The sequence below is a fragment of the Fundulus heteroclitus genome, chromosome 21, assembly GCF_011125445.2.
Source record: "Fundulus heteroclitus isolate FHET01 chromosome 21, MU-UCD_Fhet_4.1, whole genome shotgun sequence".
Lineage (NCBI taxonomy): Eukaryota > Metazoa > Chordata > Actinopteri > Cyprinodontiformes > Fundulidae > Fundulus > Fundulus heteroclitus.
Window position 1 is genome coordinate 4799035 of NC_046381.1, and position 27290 is coordinate 4826324.

A 27290-nucleotide genomic window follows, 5' to 3' on the forward strand; every position below is an offset into this window, starting at 1 on the left:
CAGTTATTGTCTAATAACCAAGTCGCCCAAACGTGATAATTATGATTATTTTTTGTAAAAGACGAAACAAATTTAAGGTGCTGCACTTATTTCCTCCCAAAAAAAAAGACAGAAACTTGTGAGATGTAGGAAGAAAACAGCTTTCAATTCCCCTCCTGTGAATATTTTTACCCCACTTTCTCGACCCTGATTTTGCAGGAATGAGGTCAGCGTGGTTTCCTTTTTGCCTAAATAGCCGACTCACTTTCCCTGTGACTTCTTTATCCGATGGTGAGATCAGTGACGGCGCTGTTTACCGAGAAAAGGCCTTAATCCTCATAATTAAGGGTGAAGTCTCGAGCAGAAATCACAGCTTTACATCCAAGCATGTAATAAATGCATAAAAAGTTAACTGTGCCACTGAAGTTGGAGAAAAGTCTCTAACTATCAGTCCAAAAACACGATTATCCAACTGTCTCCTCAGCGTACATGGTCTAAAAATAAACGGAGTGACTCACCGTTTTAAATGCTGAGGCAAATTGAAGCTGAAGTTGTGTTTATTGTGGGTGTAAGTTAAATATAACTCATAAAAAAAAACACCTTTTCTGTCTTTTTATGTGAAAATAAGAGAAACAAAAGGGAACAGAACAATATCCTATAACTGCGCTTAGCTGGATTCCCCCCGGAGTCTGAATGTAAAGGGTGGGTTTATGAATAAATGAAAATAAACTGTATTTAATATATATTAGAAAGTTTAGATTTTTATTTAGTTTTTATTTACTAATGAAAAATTAAAAGCAAAACAAAGGGAAATAAAGGTAGAATTAACATTTGCTTTGGCTCTAATATAATGAAAAGTAATGTATACCTTTTTATCTATTACCACAAAAAAACATCCAAACATCCAGTCAGACATCAATCGTCTAGGCAGGGAACCTGGTGCCTGTCTCTGATGATAATTGTTTGAGGGACGCTATCCACCCTGGACAGGTTGCCAGTAGGGCTGAACGATTTTGGAAAATAATCTAATTGCGATTTTTTTTCTTAATATTGCGATTTAATGCGATTTTTTTCCCCAGTTTAATTTATCATGTCTTTTTAAACATATACAAACAACAAATCATTTTGTTTCCTCGCTGTGCAGATTAGTTGCTAAAAGACCTACAGCATCTAAACTCGGAGCAGAAATGATTGCGTTCTGCCTACGATATATTTCAACCAAAATTGCAATTTTGACTTTTCTCTGCGTTAACCACAAGCAACAAAAATGGCGTCTAAATAAAGACGTTTGTAAACAAGGACTATTCAAAACAAGAACTTTTAATGTTTCTATTAATCAGAATATTATTCAAGAGAACAGCTTTTAGTTTATTTGGACATCAGTCCTTGTTGAACATGAAGTGCAGCCAACAAGCAAGTCTATGTATTAAACTGATTGACCTGTACTTAATGCTATGTGTGATTATATAACCTCTAAAACAAGTAATAGAATTTGATTATCTCACTGCTGCAACTGTCTTCCCTTCCATGTGGAGGCAAACCCACTTTAAACATTTTACCAACACCTAATGGACGCGTCTGATTCCCTAATTGTTACATAGCCAAAAATTGCAGACTCTGCGATTTGGAAATTGCGTTTTTTTAAATTGTGATTATATTGAAAATGCGATTAATTGTTTAGCCCTAGTTGCCAGTCCATCTCAGGACAAAAAAACAAAACAAACAAAAACAAACACATTCACACCTGAGGGCAACTTAGCGAGACAAATTAGCCAAAAAGTTGCACTTTTGGACTGGTGGAGGAAGCCGGAGTTCCCATATATGCACAAATTGTGCAGACGCCCCTGGCTGGGATTTAGACCCAGAACCTTCATGCTGCAGGGCACCGTGCATCCCTATATCCATGTTTAAGACTATTCCTGTTATTAATTTAAATATAAATCAGTCCAGCATGGTCAAACAACACAAATAAAACTTAAAGCACGAAAAGTTTAAACAAAATGAAGTCACAACATAAAAGCCTGATAAAATACTTTGCTATGCACAATGTTTATGACAATCTTTTGTATATTGTGTGACTATTGGGATCAAAGGTGTAAGAGTTACAGCCCTCCACTGCGACAGAACAAGAGTAAGTTTGATGCCTTTGTCTGTTTTTTCTTGATAATCGTCTGTTTGATGGTTCAACAGACAATCCATGAGTGGTCACATGATTATAATATTAATAACAGTGATTAGCTGAATTAAGAAAAAGGATGGAAAATAAGTCCAACTCCGCTTACTATGTCAGCCACTTCGGTCAAAGTAGAATAGGAAACCTTAATATTCTGGTTTAAACATAACTTTAAACATAAATACACAGAGGCTGTGTATGAATTTTACCTTTAAAGGTCATAGAACTGCTTAAAGAAGACACTTGCAATGTGCTTTTCAGCATAGTTTGAGATTTAAGTCTTTGTTTCTGAGGGCTTTAAACTCCATTAGGCTCCTGCTTTATGGGAGCAAAGGCCTCACTTTACATTTTTTTGAATCTGGCCAAAATCATGATCATTGGCTGATTAGAAAATAAAAATAAAGACAACAAAGAGAGAGCAAAAAAAAGATAGTTTAATTAGAAAAAACCCTCATCAAAACTAATTGCTGGCTTCAATTTCTATAGATGCTTATTGAGAGATTTATTCTTCCACATTAAGGCTATATGCATAGTTGGACCTTGTTGTAGCTCACCATGTAACGGCTTATAACTTAACTTACTGCATCCCTGAGCAACACTCAGTAATGAGACTAATGAGGGACCTTTAGTTTATCCCAGATTTAAAGGGCATTAAGTCATATGTGACCTTTATCGCCCCGCGCAGCTCAGCAGGAACACCCGCAGATCATACAACGCGCTGTTCCTGTGTTCTCCTTTCTGACTCAGACGAGAAACGAGTCCTGACAGTGCAGTGGCCTGTTCCATAATCAGCGGCCGGCGCTGAGATGTTCCTGCACACCCAAAGGCCACAAGCTCGTCCTTTTTCCGTCAAACACCCGCTGCGTCCCTTCATTTCTCAACCTTTTCCTTTTAATATCATTTTCACTTTTCGCTCTCACTCCTTCTTCACCTTGCTCTTGCCTTTGGGTCGCTAATTCGGAGATGTGGGTGAAGGCGGACCCCCGCGGAGGTCATTTTTATCACCAGGTCTAGGTTTTGAGCAAAAGGTGACGGAAGAATCGCCTTTTTAACGTTTGGTGGGGAATCGTGCCCCAGCATGTCAGGTCCTGCTGTCTGTCAGCTGTTTTTTTTTTTTTTTCTCCCTCACTGACGTCGCGTTATGTCTGGGTGGGCAATTATTTTTCCAAAAGGGGCCACATGGTAAAACTGACTGATGCTGAGGGCGATGTTTACACTACTGCTCAAAGGTTTGGGATCACTTAGAAAAGCATGATTATATTCAATTAAAGTCACATTAAATTCATCAGAAATGCAGTGTAGACATTACTTATGTGGTGTTCTCTCTATAACTGAGAGTATATGCTGTGTAACTAGCGCCCATCTTACAAGTTGAGGAGCTGCAGGAGGCATAGGGTGACATTTCTCCAGATTACCCCAACAGATTGACAGCTAGAATGCCAAAGGTCTGCAAGGCTGCAATTTCTGTAAATGGAGAATTATTTTAATAAAAGCAAAGTTTGAAGAACAACATTGTTACTTCTAGTACAAATCATTATTTCTAGCCTTGTCAGTGTCTCGACTAGATTCTCTATTATTATTTTTCTGCAGCTCGTTTGAGTAACAAAATGTGAGTTTTCTTGGACAAATATGGCATTTTCAAATTTTACCAAGATGTTTCTCTTGACTAGAAGTAATATCTATGTTTTGGAGTCCTGACTTAAATGTGAAGGGGTCTAAAGATTAGGGTGTTGGCAAAGAGTTCTTCTAACCTCAAAACCTAAAGATTAATGGGTAAATACCTGAGGAGATATGCAAAAAGTTGGTCAGCAAATTACAAGCAAGGTTTGAATGGAAAGATTTATTCATGGACCATTGGGAAGAGTACATGCAATTTTTTTTTCATAAAAATATCACTTAAAAACTTTTTTTTAATTTGTTTTAAAAACTAATATCACATTGAATTTCCAAGCAGCAACACATTTCTTGATTCAACTCAAATAAATCTTAAACTTAAACATAAAGACATGCTTAAATATAAAAGGTGCGGCCTATCCAGTAGCAGTAACTATTTATAAAAAATAAAAAAAAGTTAAAATTGTGTTTACATGAATGGCTAATGATTTATAAGTAGTCATATTATTAATTTGTGAGCTGGCTGAACTCTGGCTACTGACACCCTTTAGACATCAATAACAACCCCTACAGTCTCTCTTCCAGAAAACTCTGAAAGTTCTTGACAAATAGTCTTTAACTTATTATTGTAACATTTTAAGTACAACATTTTAGACTTTCAACATCATCAGATATTTGTGGAGCCGTGCCTTGTTTTTAAAGTTTTAAATGGACTTGCTCCTCCTCCTCTAACAGATTTTATAAGCAAAAAAAAAAAACATTACTTGAATAAACAGGTGGACCAAATTGGGCCAAATGGTTGCGTCCATCAGAGGAGCACAGTTATGGAACGCACTTAGCGGCTGTGCAACCTACATAAGTTTTAAAATCTCTTTGAAACGTTGTTTGAAAACTAACAAAACATGTGTTCACGGGTGAATTGATCTGTTTCCTTGGGCCTGTTAACCTAATTTTATTGTGATTTTATGTTATTGGCATCTTATCTGAGCGTATCCACTCTGTTCTCTCTCGTAGCGTCTTGTTTAATCGTCGCTGTTCTTACCTGCCTTAGGACAGTGGATGCAAATTAGCCGTTGTGCTAATTAAGGCATATTTACATTGATGCTTTAAGCTGACATGTTGATGAATGTGCATTGTCCTAATTCAAATAAATAAATACATAAATAAACTTTAAGTCTGACAGTAGCTTGCTCAAAACTGTGAGTTATTAAAGAAAATATTAAGCTGGGCCTTTTAGAGCTTTCTGTGTGAGAAGATGCATCTAAAACAAGATATATTCATTTTTATAAGATCTCTCTCAGCTAAAGGATTTTTGCTGAATTTCTGGAAATCTCTGATAGAAACAGCAATAGTTTTCTGCCTATGGGACCGAGTATTTCTATTACAGAGATTCCTGGCTAAGGTTTAGCTTGCTTTAAAATCAATTTAAGGGTTTGCACCCTTTTAAATGTGAAAGTGTTGTCTTCACATTCCTCAGTATTATGACTCAATGTCACTTTAAAATGCACAAAACATTAAGGGAACTTCATTTTTGAATACCTTGGTTGTGTTTTCATGGAAAAACCAGACTAGCGGTGTTATATGGAAGTAAATACTCAAAGTTTGCATTACAAACTCCAAATTTCCAAAGTTCTGGTTACTGTGTGGGGGAAAAACAATGCAGACAAAATGAAGTACAGCCTCAAAACGCAAAGTTAATGACTCATATGCCACGGTGTGAACACCAAGCAGACAAAAGCCTGCAGGACTGTTCTGTGTTGCTCTGATATGCATAATTTATTTCCTCGTAATTTAGAGGGAAATTATCCACCAAGGCTCATCCCTGGTCTCCATGTTGTACGTTTGCTCTGAAGGCATCCAGTATCTCCAAGTCTCAGTATTTAAAACACACTAAGACAAATTCAGCATGTGAAGTTTGGGACGATTTATTCGGAAGTCAAATAAATGAACACACAGAAAATCTTATTAAAGGACGAACCTCTGGCAAAAAATATGGAATCTCCTCTCCTGTAAGATAAGAATTCCTTTAATGTCCCACATTGGGGAAATTTGGGTGTGACAGTGACAAAGACCCACAATTATTAGTGATGAGAGACGAAAAAAAGAATTCAAGGAAAGAAACGTAAACTGTCTAATCTAAAGTTAGCTCTAAAGAAAACACCAAGAGTAGAATGTAAGGGTAAATAAATAAATTGACCAAAGGAAAAACAAAAGTTATTTAATCGTGGAAAAATAACTCCAGCCTATAGACCTAACACACGATAATAGAGTATGCAATATTTCCATACGTACAATTTCCATAATGTACAAAACTTGTGCAATATGCACTATGTATCAAAGTCCAGCAGCATCCCAGCTAAGATTAATTACCGTAGCATCAGGGTACAGTCTAAATCAAGGGTTCTCAAACTTTTCATGGCCAGGAACCCCTTAGCAGCGGTAAAACATTTTCCAGGGACCCCTTTAGATTCCTTAGGCTGATAGCATTTTAAACAGCCTTTTGTACTGTTAAATATATTAGGAATTATGTACGTTTTTAAAAATATATATAAATACACCTAATATTAGGGGTTTGGTGGAAATTGGATCCTCATTCTCGATGTAACTGTTGTCATACTTCCTAATTTTAGCTGATTTGACTTTTACTTTACTTGATGAAGTGGACAGAGTTAAATATTTGTCCATTGTGTTACTCAACCCTGACACATCCTCAGCAGTGTCTCTTCAAGCCCGACATGTGTTTCATGGACCCCCAACCCGTTGTTCGCGGACCCCTGGGGGTCCGGGGACCCCAGTCTGAGGGTCGCTGATATAAACAATTAATGGCTGAGTCAGAGCCTGTGCAACGATATGCATGATGTAGATACTTGATACATGATGAAGGAAAAGAAGAACAAGAAGAAAAAAAAGAAAAGGTGAAAGAAAGAGGAGATAAAAGGAAAAGAATGATAAAACAATTGTTGAAAAAAAACATGTACTTTGTTTAATTGAAAATCTGCAGTTCCTATATTGTCCACGAGGGGCGCTGTGTTTTAATCAGCAGATGGTAGCACAGAGCTTCAGATGTGGAAAATTGATTTTAAATCATTTCTTAATTTTTATCTGTTTGATGTATTTGGTCATGCAGGACAGTGTTTTTAAGTTCCAAAAAATGTGAATAAATGTTTTTCAACATTGTACAATCACTGTGATCAGTTCTTATGCATAATGCACAAGTAAATGTTTAACTGAGTAAAAGTATTGTTGAAATTGCACATACTTTTCTTAAAAACGCTGAGGTTGTTCATTCAAAAATTAACAACAAGTCCACTTTTATTAGTTTTATTTAATCTTGCAATGAGTTTACTCGTGTGGCCCTCTTGAGATCAGATTAAGCTGAATGCGGCCCCTCAACCAAAATGAGTTTGACACCCCTGCCTTAGAGCATCTGGGAGGCAGCAGTCTGTCACTGAAAAAGCTCTCCAGCTCTGCAACAGCTCCATGCACAGGGTGGGAGACATTGTCCATCAGTGATTTGTCTTACAGTCCTTCTGTCTCCCATCACCTGCACTGGGTCCAGGGGGCATCCCAGGACAGCACTGGCTCTCCTGACGAGCTTATCCAGCCATTTCCTCTCAGCTACAGTCGGCCATTGAAGATGACCGATGCCACCACAGGGTTAAAGAAGGTCTTCAGGAGCATCTCGTCCACTCCTGCTGTTTTACTTTGCAGCAAAAAGAGAAAAAAATATTTTATTTACCAGCTGAATATAAAGCCAATATAAAACATGATACACATTATTTTGTTTCGCACTGTTTTTTTTTCAATGGAACGTATTTCTCATCAAGTACAGAAACTGTATTTAGGTAAGACAAGACAAGCTAAGTAGTTCTAAAATAATCCAAGATAAACTAAACAACCTTTAGTTAGAATAAGCTAAGCTGATCTAAAAGATGATGGAGAGATAAACTAACCTAAGCAATGAACCCTAGGCGAGTACTACAAGCTTGACATACTGGAAATATGTATATTTTTTTATGTAGTTTCTGTTACTATGTTGATGAAAGCTGGTATAGACAGAGGCGATTGCTTGACAGCATTTACAAAGTGATTGAAAATCTCTACAGGACTTTTCTTTTTTTTCTCAGGCAGCATTTTGGATACAAACAATTTATAAGCACTGTGGAAATGCCAAAATGGACTGGAATAAACTTCTAACAATGTTACAATAGTGTCTCCTTTAAAGTTTCTGACTGACACTAAACTAAAGAGCAATGTTAGATTTGTTTTAAAGTGTCTGGGTTACATTCATATGCCAAGGTTTGGTCGGTTTGCAATGACATGTGAATACATAATGATTGATACTGATAGCTAACACTAACATATCTACAACATTGACAAATCCACTCATAACAATTATCTTCTTAATGAGTAATATTGAGTAAAAGTGAACAGAAGTTCACTTTTAATAAAATATTTTATATATAAACGTCCACGGTTTATATATAAACCGTGGACGTCTGCTCTGTGCTGTAGCACTAATGCTGGTACATAAACAAGAACAGCTGGATATTTGTTTTAATTTGGGTGTTATTCTATAATTTCTGTATTCCTCTAATTAGCCGGATACATTTTTAAGAAGTTAATCTGTTCAAAATATAACTGGCACTCATCTTACTTCATGAAGTTGCTCGCTTGCTAACACTAGCTTGTACACAAAAACAAAAAAAAGCAAATATTTAATGTCTGATATATTATCTTTTCACCTAAATTGTACTGTGAAACCAACATTTATTTGGATTTTTTCTTGATTAAAAACTATGGTGGTATTTGTTGCTTCTTTATTTATCTAAACTTAAAATGAATGTTGAATTGTTATTTACTGCATCTATAAGCCTCCATGTGTTGCATCGATGTGCTAGCGCTCCTTTATTAACCACTACCAGCATTTGTCAGCTATAGTTGTTCTAAATCAAACCCTATTGTTACCCACCTGATGATTTAAAAATATAACAAGTCAGTGCAAAGGGATTTTGTAGCATTTTCTTTTATTGGTAACACTACTTGGTCAGGATTGAGCCTCCCTTTGGCTAGCTTTAGGTTAGCAATAGGAATCAGTAAATAAATAAATAAATAAAATGCAGTGGACTTTAAAGGTTAGCTAACTGTTAAGTTTTGCAGGAGTGAAATGTCCCAATATAAAATGCCATCATCAGAACTTTCTAGCTTTGTGCCACAGTTTTATGGAAATAAACTATTTTTAATCCATATCCTTCAGGGTTTGATGCACATCACTTCTGCTTTTGTGTCTTTCTAGAGAAAAATGTTTGCAGTTTATGTTAGATCCAAAAATCTAACAGAACTTTAGAAAGATTCCCATCTGTATGATCTTTGATGCTGTGTTTTTTTTGTTAAATTTGTCTTTATCTCAAGGCTATTTCTAGCCTTGAGATAATGAAAGGCAATTTTCCGTGTTTCCTCCTATTTCTATTCCTTTTAGGAGTTCTCCAGGACAAGTGTAATTCACCCTAAATTCACTTCCCAATTTTCTTAATTTATCCTTCTGAATGGATTTGCATTGAGTAAGCCATGTAATAAATAAGAAACTGACTCTGATCCTCAGAGCAAATGAAAGGAATAAGGATGTTTATCACAGAAAGCATTAATCGGTTTAACTGTCAAATCCATTTAGCATTTAGGACTCTATTAGTTCTCCAGCAAATTAATTTTACGTTAAGCAGCTTGAATAACGTCAGATGAATTCAAACAAAGTTTAATTGCATGTTTTTAAATGGCAAGTCAGCAAAGCGTTATCAGACTTAATCAGAAGGAGCCAGGGTTTACTGCTTTTATTTATCCACTTTCCTCAGTTTATTATTTAGGATTAAAAAAACTCAGGGCTAAAATAATGGGGGGTCCAACCTCCCTTATTGTATTAGATACAGAATATAGTAATTTAATTTAAGAAAAAAATTTACGCATACAGCAGGAAACAATGGCACTTTTGCAAAGTTCATAGGTGTTGCACATAAAAGAGGAGAAATAAAAAATACTGGTTAAAAAATTAATACCTGCTTGTTTGTGTTTTTAGACAAGATGGCATTGGGGGTGCAGCACAGCTAAGCTAAGCTGCTACAGGACGACAGAAAAGCCAGAGCTCAAAACGGCCATGAACCAATGCTTCAAAGGCACTGCAATACTTTTGTTGATTTATTTATTTTAATTTATTGATTTATTTGACTTTTGATGTTAGTCATATAACAAAGTTGATTATTGGGAGTGTCAGTGTCGATGTTGTGGAGGATATTGCTTTGATGTTGGCAAATAAGAGTCACGATGACAAATATACTTACAGCAATACCGTATGTGCTGCCAGTGTTGATATGAATGAGGTTTTAAAAATCTGAGTCAAGCACTTAGGATGCAAATTACATTAGTAATCAAATCTAACATTGATTCTTGATGAGGTGTGAATAATTTTAAATGACTGTGGGAATGGGAAAGTCTTCTCTCAAATAATGCTGTACAAGTCCTGAGAACTGATTAAACCAGTTTAATGCCTCAATTACAAATAGGCATCTAATCTAGCATATGTATACTAATAAAAATAGCCACAAATTTACTTGTTTTCATTTTAAAAAGCAATCTCTTCAGAGCCATCAAGTTGGGGTTAGCAAAAAAGGAAGGTGCCAGAAATAATTATTTTTGATAAGTATTTAAAATCTTTTTTTTTTTTTCCTTAAAGGGGCATATTGTAAGTTCCAGAGTTTTTGCAGATGTGCGCCCCCATCTGGTGACAAGTTGAAATGACATCTGTGTTGGGTACAAACGTGGGAGAAGTGGAAAAGCAGCTGCTCCTGCTGCGACCGCACATTTCTTTTGTTTAGAGGCGTGATGTCTTCTGAGGTAAGAAAATTATAAATGTTGAAGTTAGCCCATGCATTGATTGTAACGACCCGCCGACAACAAAGTAGCCAGGCGAACGAGAGCGCCGCCAAAAGAATAAAAACCCAGATCACTCTCTCATGAATCGAACTAATGGAGTCTATAGAGGCAACCTGCGATGAATAGAGGAAAACTCATTCTACACGTTGGGCAATTGTAAGGGCATGTATGGGAAAGAAAATAGATAATGATTAATCTTGATAACACTCTGATTACTTAAAGAGGGAAGGAAGGAAAGCAAGAAAGCAATGGATTGATTTGATTCCTAAAAAGGAACAGACCGAAGAAAGGATCCTCCCTGAAAGGAAGAAGGGACAAGGGAAGGACAGACACGAGAAAGTAAAAAAGACAGATGGAGATACTTAAGAACAGAAGGACATGACGAAGGAAGGAAGGAAGGAAGGAAGGAAGGAAGGAAGGAAGGAAGGAAGGAAGGAAGGAAGGAAGGAAGGAAGGAAGGAAGGAAGGAAGGAAGGAAGAATCCACATTTTCTTCTTTAAAAGAAGAACAGGAAGAAATGCCTTGTCTGGTTTACCTTCTTGTGGTTTCTCATGACGCCTGCTGCTTACGTTTTCATATGATACTGTGATTGGCTATAACCAGCCTTTGGTAGGCGGGCACTAGGTGTTGCTTCGCCCAATCAGCTCAGAGTTCTGCTGAAGGCAAGGCAAGGCAAGGCAAATTTATTTATATAGCACAATTCAGTACAAGACAATACAAAGTGCTTTACATGATTAAGACATAGCAAAATAATAAGATGTAGATAGAAAATAGAATAAAAGCAAGTAGGGATAGAATGTAGTAACAAAAAAGAACATTAAAAAACAGTAAAACTGTTTAACTAGAACAGTCAAAGGCAATTTTAAACAGATGTGTTTTTAATCTTGATTTAAAAGAACTCAGGCTTTCCGCACTTTGACAGTTTTCTGGAAGTTTGTTCCAGATCAGTGGAGCACAGGAACTAAATGCTGCTTCTCCGTGTCTGGTTCTGGTTCTGGTTCTAGGTATGCAGAGAAGGCTGGAGCCAGAAGACCTTAATGGTCTGGAGGGTTGATCCACTGACAACAAGTCTGTGATGTATTTAGGTGCTAAGCCATTTAGGGATTTATAGACTAACAGAAGTATTTTAAAGTCCATTCTCTGAGATACAGGGAGCCAGTGAAGGTCCCTCCTTTCCCCAAATGGATTCAATGGGAGCTGTTCCAGATTGATAATGTGCAGAACGTAGAGTGCTACACAGTATCAATCTGGATAGCCAGGTTACCAATCTACAGCACTGAGACTGCATTGGTGAAAATTTTAAATTATGTTTTAATAGCAATGCACCAAACACATCTGTCTGTGTTTTACTGATAGTCAATGCTGCAGTTGATCAAAACAGCCTCGTTGTTAGACTGAAAACTTGCCTTGAAGACCAGGACTTCTTTGTGTCATTTGCATTAATCTGAGTGAACAGAAATCCAATGTAGGTTCTTCAACGCTTTCTTCCCAAGCCACTTTTTATTCAACATCTACATGCTCCCCTGAGCTCGAATTACAAAGGACTACAACATTTATTTCATACATACGCTGATGACACACAACTTTATATCTCTGTCACTAAATTTCACCAGTTTTTACAGCTACTAAGTCAGTGTGTCCATAATAATGAGTGGATGGACATGAATTTCTTTGAAATCATTGTAGAAAAAGCTGAAATAATAGTTTCTGTAGACTCATTATGACTAAAAACCCAGGAGAAAGCATGAAACCGTTGTTATTGGCCTATGAAAACTTTACAATCCAATTAAAGTCCTTTATTAAATCACCAAATACCATTTCACGATGATACAGGGTTTCCTGTCGTAATAGGATACAGGAACATTGGTGCATTTTTTTTTTTTTTTTTTTACAATCCTGAAGGTTAGATTGTTGTAATTTTGTTTATATAGGTCTCTGTATAAAATCAATCTGGCAGGTGCTGCTCTTTCAAAAATACTGAGACCAACACCTGCAAAATGGATGATATCTATACTTAAATCACTGCCCCGAATCACTGTTAGTAAAATGAACAAGTTAAAACTCTTACTGAGGGTCTTTAAATCACTGAATTGTATAGGACCCAATAAGTAATAATGTCAAAACCTGAGATTTACAGAAACTGTTGACTCCTTTAAATCAAGACTGAAATCATTAGTGCTCACTACAGCTTTCCCATAGAGGCCCAAGACCATTTCATCTGGTAATTTTCATAACTTAGCAAATAATAATTTTTTTAATTCACATTTTTGTGTGAATTTCCTTAATACTTAAATCTTTCCATTACAGTTTTAATGTATTTCCTTCACATTTATTTTCCTGTATGGCACTTTGATTTTCCTTGCGTCTGAATGGTGCGTCGTAATTGGACAGAGGCTTTAAAAGGAAGTCATCCAATAAAAAGCTTACATTACCAACAAGTTACAACTAAGCAGGCAGAAGGGATCTAATGAAAATATCTTTATTTGATATGCGTGAAGTTGCTGCAATGAGTTACAGATTTTCTCTAGACAAATTGCACCAAGAGATTCTAGTTTTGTTTTTTTTATTGGAACATTTGAAATGAAGACAAAAAAAATCTTTACAAAATCAATCGCTGATAGCAACAGATAAAACTTTAAAAGGTTTAGAGCATAGATTCAGAAGCAAAGATTGAGATAAGGAAATAATAGTGGGAGAATGAGGTTTAAGGTGGAAGTGAGAAAACCAAATGCACCGAATGGGTCTGAAGCATCTAAAGTCATACAAAGACATGTGTAGGCAGATTTTCAGCAATGTTTCTGAGGTGCTCCTTCGGCTGACGGTTATATCTGGACATTGCGTGCGTGTTCTTGCTCTTTAGCTCTACAGACTTTACCTAAGTCCCGTTTCCTGACCAGTCAGAGCTGACTGCTGGCTGCATAAGGCATTCAAGGTCTGAGCTACATGAACGCATGGGACGGCGTGGTTTATGTCCTGCTGCTTGCATGCGCATCGCGCACCTTTTACTTTTTGCGGTAGTTGTCTGCGTAAGCTCTGTGGTCGTCCTGTTCGGGGAAGCGGTCTCCGTAGCTCCTGAGGATGTCCTGGAGGCTGGGCATACCCTGCGAGTGAGGCGGGTAGGTCATATAAGGCTCCTCCTGACCGCTCTGGTAGGGTTCGGCCTCGTACTGGTCTTGTCCGTGCTGCTCGGACTCTCCCCTGCCTCGGCCATGGTCCTCATTGGTGTGATGTTCGGGTTGGGGTTGCTCTGGCTCGTAGCGGCGCAGGCGGCAGTCACGGTCATACTCTGGGTCGCAGTCAGGGTTGTCTGGCTCCAGGACACCAATGCGGGCACTATCTGCATTCTGGGAGGGTTGGTAAGCCTCGGCGGGGTAGAGAGCACGACGAGGATCTCCGGAGCGAGGTTGGCTGGGTCTTACTGGGAAGCATTCATGGTCGTAACCAATGAAGCAGTCATAGCCCTCTTTGGTTTTCCCTGGCGGTCCCAGAGGGTGATGCTCCTCCTGGGGTTGCTCCTCGTGGCTGGGATTGGAAAGCGGATAGCGCTGCATGGGCGAGAGAGAGCTCTGACGGTTCATGGCTTCCCGGACCGCAGAGTAAGGATTAGGGTTAGATTCAGGAGCAGACATGCGTGGAGCATACGGGTCACTATCCCGAGCTTGGGACATTAACTGGCGGAGAATGTTGTATGGATCAGGAGAATGAGGAGCGGCAGGGGTTGGATGCTGGCGGTACATGGCGTACGGGTCCGTAACTCTGTTGGCATTGGCATAAGCATCCCTGAACATGGCGTAGGGGTCACTCGGCTCTGCAGGGGGTGGAGCCGCACGGATGGCAGCTGCATCGTCTCTCTCGTCACTTCTGTACTCGTCTGGGGGAGACGAGAATCTGGTGGCAGTCAGAGGGTTGCAGTTATCCTCAAAAAGAGGGTTGCAGGATCCAGGACCAGCGGGAGCAGGGTTAGGACCACGTGGCGCCTGGAGGGGCAGATCATTGTAAGTCTTTACACTGAGAATCAGAGCAAAAAGTAAAAAAGGTTATAAATTAGCACAAAAAAAAGAAAAGAAAACATACCACAAGAGAGCCAGCGTGGGCGCAGTAAGGGTCCCGGAGGGGATCACAGCCCGGGTACTGAAGGTAGGGACTGGAGGGGGCCTTTTGAACATGCTTGTGTTTGCAGGCAGGGTCTGTCCTTGGGTCACAGCCCAGGTGTCTGTACGATGGTGCGTGGCCGGCAGATGGACCATACCCATAGGCAGCTCTCAGGTGGTACTGCAGACACTCCACGTCTTCCGCAGAGCAGATACGCAACAGCTCAGCCTTCTGCTCCTAGAAAAAGAGAGAAAAAGACACTGAAACTTAAGCTTAACGAGAGACAAGCCGTCTTCATTTTCTTATGACAGAAGATTCCAAAAGTCTTTTGTTCTTGCAGCCTGCAAGCTGAATTCTCGAGGTATTTGTGCGTTCACGAACACACAAGAATTCTCCTTGTCCCGCTTCAGTCAGTTCAGAACTGACCCAAAACAGGTCAGCCAATCACGTTGCAGTATTATGGTTTAAGGCAGGACATATAGCTGAGACTAAAGCAGGAGCTGCTGAGCCCACAGCTGAACCAACATAAACATGGCAGCGCAGGACGACACACGCTAGCTGCTGCTGTCACATCTGTTTGTAAGAATCCATAATTTATTCCTTTAAAAGAAGAACAGCAAGAAGAGCCTTGACTAGCTTACCTTGTTGTGTTTTCTCATGGTGCCTGCTGTTTTTATTCTCATTTGATGCCGTGATTGGCTAAAACCAGCATTTGGTAGGCGGGCACTAGGTGTCGCTTCGCCCAATCAGCTCAGAGAGTTCTGCTCAATGTCCCTCCTTTCCCCAAACGGATTCGATGGCAGCAGAACCAGATTGATAATGTGCAGAACAGAGAGAGCTACACACGATCAATCTGGCTGGCCAGAATGGTTTTTTTCATATACTGATCCAATCAGGATGCAACTCAGCCAATTGCATTTGCCAGACAAAATTTACTTAAATACGATCAAGTTGTTAAAAACAAAATCATACCTTGGTAAGGAAAGACGGCGCAGCTGGAGCATAGTAATAATGTCCTGTCGCTGGTTCCTTTGCTTGAGCAGCTGCCCGAGCAAACAAAGGAGCGGGGGCCTTGACCGGGGCTGCGGGGGCAGCTGGGACCACCAGGGGCATGTAGGGGTTCTTACCCTGAGCTAGAGCCATATACATGCACTGAACGTCCCTTGTTGGGTCACATGTCTTTATGGGTGCTGGTTTGGGGGGCTCCGGTTTGGATTTGGGCCTGGTTGTGTACGCCGCCACGCAGTTGGGATCATCAGATTCGGCGCAGGACTTGTATATCTCCCCCAAGTGGCGAAGGTAGGCCTTGTAGGAGCGGCGCGCCTCAGCGCGGTTCTTGTTCTGGAGATAGGCCAGGTAGATCTTGTCCATTTCCTGAACCTGGGGGGAGTGACGGGTTGGGGTAGGGATTAGCTGTCACAAATAGCATTAAACGCAACAGGAAACTTGGAGAAAGAAAATACCTTAAACACATTAAAGCACGAATATACCAAAGGTTTTTATTTGGGGACTGGAGGATTATTGCAAGAGTATCTTTTATGGAGCTAAGGTGGAACAGAAAAATAAGTCACCATTCTACTGGCTAAAAATCATCTATTATTTCTTTGTTGGATGGATTAGGATAAAACTGAAGAACTAGCAGAGCGTCATAACAACATGACCCGTTTTCTTGCTGCGGGTCCTATGGGCTTTTCTGAAAAGTATTCCAGAGCAACAATCTTCATCTGAAACGCCAAAAATGAATTTAAAACTAAAACAGTCACCATAAAAAAAATCAACTGTGAGTTGCAGAAGCTTCTGGCAGGCACAAATGTAACATTTGTATGAGTCCATAGTTTCTCATGCCAGGTCCTGGGTTCAAATCCCGGGCTGAGTTTGTTGTTTGTACTCCCTGTGCATGCCTGGGTTCTCTCCGGGTACTCCGGCTTCCTCCCACAGTCCAAAAACACGACTATTAGAATAAGATAGTTCCTTTATTGTCCCAAATTAGCCTAATTTGTTACTCTAAATTGTCTTTAGGAAATAATGTGTGCATGGCTGTTAGTGCTATGTGTCTCTTTGTTGCCCTGTGATGAATTTGCGACCTGTCCAGGATGAACCCCGATCTTTTGCCAGAGCAACACTGGAGACAGACACCTGCACGGGCCTTACAAGCAGGTAATAAGTTTCTGAATATTTAGACAAACATTTCACCCAAGCATGGAGTTCCAAATAGGCCTTGGTTTTCTGGATAATTGACCAAAATCCCATTATCGTGAACCTTTGTTCTATGCTCTGCGCCCCGAACAGCAACAGAAAACTCAAATCACTCTAAAATCCTTCTCTGGGTTCTGCTTTCTGTTACTTTAAAACTCAAAACTGTATAAGAAGGACATTTTACACTGCAAAAACAGAACTAAAAGTAAGTGAAATTTTCTTGAAATCATTGTATTTCTCCTTGATTAGAGCAGGTAAATAAGACTATTTGCCAATGGAATAAGATTTTTGCACTTAAAATATGAACCATTCATCTCTATCGTCTTATTTCAAGTGCAGGGTGTCTAATTATGTTATTTTAGGGATGAATTGCTCCTGTTTTAAGTGCAAAAATCTCATTCTATTGGCAAATAGTCTTATCTACCTGCTCAAATCAAGGAAAAATACACTCATTTCAAGACATTTTTACTTATTTTTAGTTCCCTTTTTGCAGTGTAGCAGCTGTGAAACCCGTAACCTTTTAAAAACCTCCGTAAGCGTTGATACTAATGAGCGGGCCGTGCGTTCTGCAGACGCAGGCGTTACTCTGCGTGCGTGTTTCAGCGCCGACTCACCGCCTCCTGGTTGCCGTTGTCTGTGAAATACTTGTACCAGGCCCAGAAGTCAGAGTGCTGTTTGTACCAGCTGATGTTCCTGCGGTTTCGGATCAGCCTCCTGTGTGAAGCTGCAGCTTCCGCTTTTTCCCGGATACTTTCCCCCGCTGAGGAAAGGACAAAGACAGGAAGTCACGGCTCAGAGTGTCTAATTGTGTACAATTATCAATTCCCCTTAAACCTTTTTACCTTTTCCTCAGGTTACAACCACAAACTTCCCTGTTTTAATTTGGCAGTTTATGCGATAGAACAACACAAAGGAATGCATGATTATTAAATAAATGACGTGGTTTTCTCTCTCATACTTTTGTTTTTTAAATACATATATAAAACATGCAGCATGCGTTTATGTTTAGCCCCCATTTACTTTTGAATAAAATCCTCGAATTCAAATTCCTGTTAGGAGGCCCCTAATCAGAGTCCATTAATTTAATTTCAATATAATTCATGCAGCCCGTGAAAGCGCTGCAGACAAGGTTGTGGAGAGGTTTAGAGCGGGGTCAGGTTGTAAAACAATACTCCAATCTTTAAAGATCTCCCAGAGCTCTGCCCAATCCATCATCTGACAACATAAAGCGTTTAACACCGCTGACAACCTACCGAGACGCCGCCGTCCAACAAAAACTAGGAGAGTAAGGAGAGCAAGAATCAGAGAACCAGCCCAATGTAACTCTGGAGGAGCTGCTGGGATTCACAGCAAAGGTGGTCAAATCTGTTGACAGAACAACTATAAGGCATCTTCTCAGCACATCTGGTCTTTGGAGAAACGCACGATGCAAGACACGAACAGGAATCCTGGTTTGCGGGTCGCCTTTAGTCGTGTGGAGGGCACAACCGATATGAAGAGGAAGGTGATCTGGTCAGAGAAGACTAAAACTGAACCGCTTTACCTACATGCAAAATTACATCTCATCCTGAACCCACGCGCAGGGCACAGGGAAGACTGACAGACTTATGAGCTAATCAAAGGGCAAAACCGGGTCTGCAGTAAGAGGTTCGCCTCCAGCAGAACAACAACCTGAAACATTCAGCCATAAATACGATAAGATGGTTCAAATCAATTAATTTCAATTTTATTTATATAGTATGGAGTTCTCAAGGCACTTTACAAAGTCAAATTCAATCATATTATACAGATTAGTCAAAAATGTCCTATATAAGGGAACCAGTTGATTGCATCAAAGTCTCTCCAAGCAGCATTACACTCCTGGAGAAGCGTAGAGCCACAGGAAGAGTCGTCTGCATTGTACATGGCTTTGCTGCAATCCCTCATACTGAGCAAGCATGGAGCAACAACAAATGAAAGCACATTCATGTGTTAGAATGGCCTAGTCAAAGTCCAGACCTAAACCCATTTGAGAATGTGTGGCCTGACTTGAAAACTGAGCTATTTGGCAAACAATGCACAAACATTTCAGTCTCTGGGTGTAAAAAAAAAACTATAAAATGCCAAATTGCCTCAAGAGGGGCTGAATACTAAACACACATTTCATTGGTCTATCACATAAACGCCCAATAAGAGACATTAAATGTGGTGTAATGTGACGAAATGTGACATCTAAGTGTAATAAAAGCCAAAGCTGACATAGTTACCATCTCCTTTGGACCTTTGCAGAACAGGCCCTGCAGACAAGAACGCTGCAAACAGAGAGAGACAGAGAGAAAAAAAAGTGAAATTAAATGTGTCACATCCAGAAGTTAGTTGGGCAAACTTTGCTCGCTTTTTTCCTTTTCAGGATTTTTAATTCGTCTTTTAACGCAGTGATAATATGACATTAAACCTCAAACACTCAGGGGCTCGTATCGTTCATGAAGGAGGCCAGGAGTAATTGGCTGTGCCCGAAGCGCTGCGTCGGCAGCTCTTTGTAGATTTTATATGGACGCCTGTAACATCAAGCCTCCCGCTGCGCGTCCAAAGCGCTGCGTGTGCACCGGCGTGCATTTGTCTGCGTGCACGTCTGCACCGCACGGCCTGACCCCCATCCAGCGGGGGGGAACAGCAGAATCAGCTCTGCTCCTGCTTTCTTTCATCTCCCCGAGGGAGAAAGGTGTTAATCCCTTATAGAAGGGGGGGGGGGGGGGTTTAAAAAGATCCAGAGATTCAGAATCACGTGGCAGAGGTCCAAAGTGGAGTAAACATCAATATGTGTTTGGAGCTGAGGAGGAGAAGGTTTGATAAGGAAGGCCAGAAGGTGCAGATGAAAGCTAAATTAAAGGGAAGGAGAAGTGAAGGTGACCCGAGGTGATGATGTGGCGACGTGGAGGAAAGGTGTGTGGGGGGGGGGTAGCTGCTGCAGCCTCTGTGTATCCGCTGGATTGTTTTTACGAGCTTGTAAAAAGAAAGAAAAAAGCGCCTCGCACATCTGGAAACGGCCGGGCTTTAAGACGGCAGAGCAGGAGGTGATGCTGACAGGTACTGATTTTTTAACAGGACCGGGGATGATGAAAGGAACCCCCCCCCCCCCTCCCTCCCTCCTCCTCCTCCTCCACCTCCTCCTTGGTTAAACTGACTTAAACAATTTTAAGAAGAGGGGATAAAAAAAAAAAGGCAACCAGGTCGAGAGCAAACTGGAAACAGCTGGCAGAGGAGCTGAAATGCTCTCAGATGATTTATGAACGCCAGAGGCGCGTCGTCGAGTCGAGGCGTGATGTACGAGCCGCGGCGACGGCGTGGAGGTCAAGGTCTTCGGCAAACAGAGCCTTGAGGTGTACGACTCAGAAGTGTCACGTATGCAGAGGATGAAATGTGTTCAAACACAGAAATCACGGCCGTCAGTCTCACTCAGGGGTTCAGATTCTGTGTAATGTGGCTAAGAAAGGGGAACGCGGCGACATAATCGCACACTGAAAGTTACCAAAATGTCCCAAAAAATAATTGGTTTTCCTGACGTAAATATCGGCACCCCAAATCAATCCAGAACCTCTAAATTAAGTGTTTTCTGTTTATTATTTGCTGCTGGAACCAGACCGGGTCCATAATGCAGGAAATTTACCACAAGCAATGAGGCAAGAGGGGTAATATTCCACTGACCCTCCTTTTGCACAGAAGATCTTCCCTGACACCGTAAAGCAACCCGACCCACCATACCGTTTGCTTAAGCCGCAGATAATAAACACTGACAAGGTTATACTTAAATTAAATCACATAAAAATTATTAAAAACATACAAAATAGATAATTTCTTTCAGCAGATGCTGCAACATGAAAGCAAATGAATGTATTTTGTGCATTTGGAGCATTAAAAGAAAAATATAACAAACAAAAAAGAAAATACGAACAGTTGGATGCATTCTAGCTAAAAACAACTCAGTAAAACAGTTTTATAATGTATACTTTTTACAGACTGTTTAATAACTTTCAGTTAGTTAACTTTTTTTCCCCGGGGAGGGATGAATATCACATGACACGGAGGCACATTTCTCTTCACCAACTCTTCAAAATGGGAAACATGAGAATACATTAAGGTAGGACAGTGTGTTCTTCATGAAAGAGGAAATTGCACACTGCAAAAAGGGAACTGAAAGTAAGTGAAATTTTCTTGAAATTAGTGTATTTGTGCTGGATTTGACCAGGTAAACAAGATGATCTGTCCTAAAATAAGATAATTAGATATAATGCACATGAAACAAGATGACGGAGATGAATTGTTTCTACTTTAAGTGCAAAAATCTTAATTTATTGGCAGATCATCTTACTTACCTGCTTAAATCGAGGGCAAATACACTAATTTCAAGAAAATGTTTCTTACTTTCAGTTCCCTTTTTGCAGTGCAACAAAAATATGCTGATTTAAATAAACTTGTGCATAACCACAGTCACGCCCATGATTAGAAAAATTAATAAAAACAGGACCTAAGTGTGAGTAAGAGGGACTGGAGGAGGAGCCGGGTCCATCTCAGAGGACGTTAAAGGAGGAAAATGTACCCAAAGGTTCACTTTTAGAGAACTAGAACATTTTGTTCAGGGTGAAGAGTTTTGTGCTGCAACAAAATCTCTATTTCTCTTAATGTTTTATACCATTCTCACCAAGAAAGCGGGGAGGGACTTTTAGACGTTGTAGTTAGACATCAACTGTTCTAAATGCTGTCAAGTTTGTGTTTCTGCCACAAAAAGCTACACAGCTTTGATGTCCAACCTTTAAATTATGGCCGATTTAATGAAAGAAGTGGCAAAAAATGAATCAATAAAACCTTTTCTGCAGCACTAAAAGGCTTAAACGGGCCGCATTCGCCCCCAGGGGGAAGCGTTCCTGCGGCTCTTGTGCTCCATCATCCGTTCACGCGTCAGGCCTGAAGGATGATTTTTCTAATTCAGAAACGTGATTAAGCACAAGCGCAGACTTGTTCTTGACTATCAGTCCCAGGGAGCGGTTTTGTCATTCAAATCGGTGCAATCTAATCCACACGACGCTCGTCCTGAATGTGCTTATCCTGCAGAGCGCACAGGCCCAGTAACTCCACCGTAAATGCTCGGGAAGTTATCTCCTGCTGCTGGAAACCGATGCATCCAGCAGATTTCCGCTCTCCAGAGACGCAGAAAAACACACTCAAGATTACTCGCGTATCCACAGGGTCGAATGGGAGCGTGTTTTTGAGCTGGTTTTAATGAGAAATGTCACCGACTGCAGACCCTGGGCATTCGTTTGCGTATAAAGGTGGACACCTTTTGGGTTTGGGACGGGTTATCTGACAAAATAAATCACTTAAAACAAGGCGCCGGTCTCTCCCGAGGCTGTTCCCGCTGCTTCCTTGTCACCGTGCGAACCCGATGATTAATATATAGTAAATAACAGCTCCCCTTATAATAAAAAAAATAATCATTACTTGCAGGCTGACATTTAAATTGGGCTTTATAATGAGCTGCAACTTCACTAAACTTGAAATCCCAGGGAACTTTGAGGACTGCCGCATGGCCCTGCACTTGTAGTCATCTTTTTTTCTTTTTTTTTTTTCTTTTAAACTGCACATCACAGCACATTGAGGGTGCATCTAATGTACTCACCAGGCAGCAGCATCACGACCAGAAGGGTGGCGACCAGCACCCCGTAGAAGCTCCTCCGTTCAGCCATGGCTGGGCTCCTGCTTCTCCTGCAGGAACCGCACAAACCTGCAGATTTACTCAGTGTTTAAAAGCTCAAACATAAACGTCAGCATTTGATGCGCTGCACCAGACTATAGCATGAGCTTATTTGCATCTGCAGTCCCTTAGATTAAAAAAAAAGTATATTGCATGCAATAATACAACAAAGCAACACAAATTATCTTCTAATGAGTCTATATAAGCACAGACTTCATCAGTGGGACGCAAACACACACTTTCAGACAAACAGTTTCACTTTGTCACTCTGTCTGGCTTTCAGGCTGGCCTGTTAAAAAAGCTATTTCACCCTCTAGTCAAGGATGGGCCTCTTATATAGCAGCTTCTTCCAGGAGAAGTCTGTAAAAGCAGCCGTCCCTATCACCGCGGGGAGTCTTCCCCTCCTCTGCCTGGCTTCGCTTCACCTGGAGCTGCTGCTGCTGCTGCTGCTCAGGTGAATCCCTTTAATACTCCGTGCTGCTCGCTGCAGCCTCTGCTTTGTCATCATGACACCGAAACCAGGTGTTCTAACCACAGAAGCAAACTTTCATCTGCGTCTAAAACCTGGGAAATTACCCAGGACTCCTGGCGTAAACACAGGCTGCGGCCACGTCTGGCCTCTTACCTGTGGCTGTTTTCGCTCTGTCGTGGAGCTGGAAGAAGCCGACGGGGCCTAAAGGAGTCCGGATGTCTGTGGGACTTGTTTTCAACAGGGACTCCTTGCAGACTGCCCGGGCTGAGAGAACCGAGGCGGTTTTTAACTGAGAACAGCGTCTCGGGCTCACGGGGACCACCTGAGGGGTTTCGAGGGGCCACCTCAACAAGATTGGCTCAAAGTTTTTGGGCCAATGAGGCGTCTTGGAGGCAGAGTAATTAAAGGCAGGATGGAGGAGAGTGGGAGGGCTTGAGGAGGAGATGGAGACGTGGAATGATGCCGTGAAGTAGGGCTGCTTTTGTTAATGGGTTTTTGTGTGGGTGGAGGAGGTATTTATGGGGTTTGTATTATTACTGAACGATATACATGAGTGCGTGGATCTGTTCTTGGGGGGAAAAAGTCACATTACATGGTGTATTTATGTACTGTACAAAATGTGCGGGGGCGTTACGCACCAAATCACTACAAAATGCCATTTCAAGGCAATTCACAGACGAAACTGAGAGATCAGCTGACAGCAAATCAGTCAATTCGAACAGCACCTCATATTCTGATTAAATACAGTGACACTGGGCGTTATTTGACCCAAAAAAACGGCAAATCCAAATATTCCAGAAAGCATCCAGTCTATCTGGAAAATAAGCACATCGCAGGGAATCCTTACTTTGCTGTAATTTAACAAGCACGGGGCGACTGTAGAGAGAAACAGCTTACTTTTAACAGGAAGGAATGTACTCATTACATGGACCACGATTTCCTTGCTGCTTGGGAAACTCTCCAGAAATCCAGGGCAGTTTGTGTTTTTTTCCTTTAATCTCATAGACTGGCGGATTGGTTAGACTCAACATTCAGCCTTAAAGCACCTTTCCGTAGACTAATTAAAACGCTCCTGGACTTCTCTTGTTTCTTGAAGACGCTTTGCCTCTCATCCAAATGGCTTCTGCAGTTCTGAACATAGGTTGAAGTGACAGGATTTTTAAGTTGAGATCAGAATACTCACACTAACGGGGGCCTTTTAAGGTGCCGGTGAAGATTCTCAGTCATCCAGGTCATGATCAACCCACAAGAAAAGGTTAAAAATAAAACAACTGGATTTATATTCTGAAGCTGAAGGTGTTTCTCTTCCCATCCAGGAAGCTTTCTCAATTCAAAATGTCCGGAGTAGTGATGAGGTCCGAGCTTTATAGACCCCTTGGCGAGGCCTCGTTAGAGCTTAGATTCACATGTAGATAAAGCTGGAACGATGGAAAGTCGTTAGGCTCATCGTTAGCCCGCCTCACAGGAGAAATGTTGTGATCACAAGCATGGAGGTGTGAACTGAGGTGAAACTCGGCAGGAATCAACTTCTAGACTTCAATAGGTTTGGTTCCTGTGAGCCAGGCAAACGATGAGAACCCTGAGAAATATATAGAAATCTCCTTGTTTCATTAACAGGCTGAACAGCAAAGATACAGCCTAAAGATATATAATTTGGCCGCAGTGACAAATAAAATATTCTGATTCTGATAAGGGATTGAGACTGATTCTGACATACTGAGACTGACCAGTTGCTTTATGAACATGGATATAATTAAACAGCGAGTGCAGCGTGTGGGTCAACCTGACGAGGGCCGTGAACAACAAACTGAGACACTTGGGGAAGTTTCACAAAGCAGAACGGACAAATATCACAAAGTCAAGACCCTTGGTGCTGACAGCCTCCCCCCACTCCAAAAAAAAAAAATAATGGTGTGTGTATTTGCTGTGTTAGAGGACTTTCTTGAGCAATTTTCTCAAAAGTCACTTAAACTGCAGCAGTAGTAGTAGAAAGTGCCAAAAACTACAAATTTCAGCATCTGTCAACAATCCAAAGGCCTATAAAAAAAAAAAAAAAAGACTACCAGTGAGTCCAAAAACAGGCCGAGCAAAGATTAAAGTGAGAGGAGAGGTTAGGAAACACAAAGAAATAATGAAGGGTGGTTGAGGTGCCACATAGGCACTTTTTTAGGTGCCAAACCACCAAGGAGGACGTACAGCAAACAGGCACAGCTGGTCCACACATGAGGAATTTAATAATCTACAGTTTCCTCCGCAGCTGAAGTCTGTTCAGACTTGCCGGCCGCGTAAGAAACGCAGGTAGACAGACGGCAAAAAACAGAGGGAAAGCTACCAGATCGGACGCACGGTGAAATATTACCACATCTGATTGGGGGATATAATCCACTTTTGATGCTCCAAAGAGTTCTGAGCTTTTAAAACTGGGCAGAAATGTTGTTTACAGCTCTAAAAATAATCTTAATTTAAAAGATATACATTACTTGTATAGAGAATTTGATTTTATCCAAAAACAATTAACATTTTTAGGACAGTATCAGTTTTTAAATGTTAAGTTATGGTAGTTTGTGGAAATAATGCATATATTTCTCTGTTCCTTTGAATGTGTTGAGGTTCAGAAATCCACGTGAAAACTGGCTCTCATGCAAATATCCTTTAAAGCTAACACTGGAGCTATTCTGGGATTTTACCCCCTCTATTTTCGTCTAAAATAGCTCAGAACTTAACTGCGCATCTTTTTTTTTTTTTGAGTGAATGTGAAATGATTGAGGTAAAAAAGCTATAAAGATTAGCCTTTCTAGTTCAATGAGGACCGGTAAAAAATATTTATACAGTCGATATGAAAGGTTCAGTAATTGCTTAATCTTTTTTTACGTGCTCCAAAATAAAAACCTAGTATAAAAATACACTGTATAAACCTTTTTAAAATAACAGAGAGCAATTTCTTAACCTACATATCACACAGAATATAACTCTGGAAGATTGAGTAATTAATGTAAAAATAAAAATGTCCATTTCATGCATTCATTTTAGGCAGAACTTTAACTTTAATCTGCATGAAAGTCGACTAATTCAGGCCTGTAGAAAATTAATTTATCAGTTTATTTTTTCTGTGTGGATTAATTTAACGACATATAACTGCAAAGATTACTTAAAACAGGAGTCGTGTGGACAAGTTTCAGTTTGCTGTATATTGTCTCTCATTCACACAGGATTAAATGATACATACAGGCTCAAATATAAAGATATTACTTCCATTAACTGTTGTTTAAGTGTTCCATAACATATCGTTTTTTAGCTATCCACAACTCCTGAGATTGTAGGGGTTTGGCTGAATATTTGATGACCTCCTTCTCAGCAGAAAGCGTGGAGCTAGGGACATATTATTCTTTTCCTTTCTTCCTTTTCACAATTAAATCATTTAATTGTCTATATAAAGTGAAACTGCAATGGTCTGAATTCCTTGTTAATTTACCCCCAGGTCCCCTTTTACCCGTTTTGAGCTACATCTGAGAGAAAGTCGTTTTGGTGCCGTCTTTTTGCATAGTTATCCACTCCGCCCCGTTCGGCCATTTTTGTAGCATGCTTGGGGGACGGTAAGGCGGACTAAACATTTTCCATTCTCCATCTGAATACATTTAACAATAGCTTCTAGCTCCTGTTCCTTGACCTTTCACGGGGTCAACGGTAAGAAAGGAGATACGTGACCGAAACGCACATGGATCCGAACCTACAGCCTTCTGAGAGATAACTACAAAGTCTGCTTTCTCTTCTCTCCGGGCATTTTTGTTGATTTCTGAGGTGGGGCTGTGCTTATATGTCATGTGACGCAAAGGATTGTGGGATTTATTTATTTTTTGTTCTCTTTTTCTTCATAGTAGGTACACCTGGTCTGACGTTCTGTTAGCTGTGACATCATCCAAGGAAGACAGATCACCCGCTACTACCATCTAATGCAGAACAGATTTCTGGGTCAATGTGTGCTTCTGTGCTTTCTGTGTCTCTGCTCTGTCTTCTCTAACCCCCAGTCGGTCGAGGCAGATGACCGTTCATACTGAGCCTGGTTCTGCTGGAGGTTTTTCCTTACCGTTAATGGGCAGTTTTTCTTTCCGCTG

The 27290-nt window shown here is 40.5% G+C and overlaps 1 protein-coding gene across 2 annotated transcripts; it reads right to left on the reverse strand.

Moving 5' to 3' along the window:
• Positions 1-13153: 13153 nt before the first annotated feature.
• On the reverse strand, positions 13154-23537 carry and1 (actinodin1). 2 transcript variants are annotated; one of them, XM_012876300.3, is made up of 7 exons: positions 23332-23537; positions 22632-22717; positions 19225-19269; positions 17593-17738; positions 15755-16162; positions 14765-15019; positions 13154-14667 (listed from the first exon to the last, which is right to left on the reverse strand). In XM_012876300.3, exons 2-7 carry the CDS (start codon positions 22696-22698, stop codon positions 13693-13695), a joined length of 1896 nt encoding a protein of 631 aa, XP_012731754.3. In that variant the 5' UTR covers positions 22699-22717; positions 23332-23537; the 3' UTR covers positions 13154-13692. The 2 variants fall into 2 exon arrangements, with proteins under 2 accessions (XP_012731754.3, XP_035981194.1); XM_036125301.1 differs by lacking the exon at positions 23332-23537 and adding an exon at positions 23017-23142.
• Positions 23538-27290: the final 3753 nt, after the last annotated feature.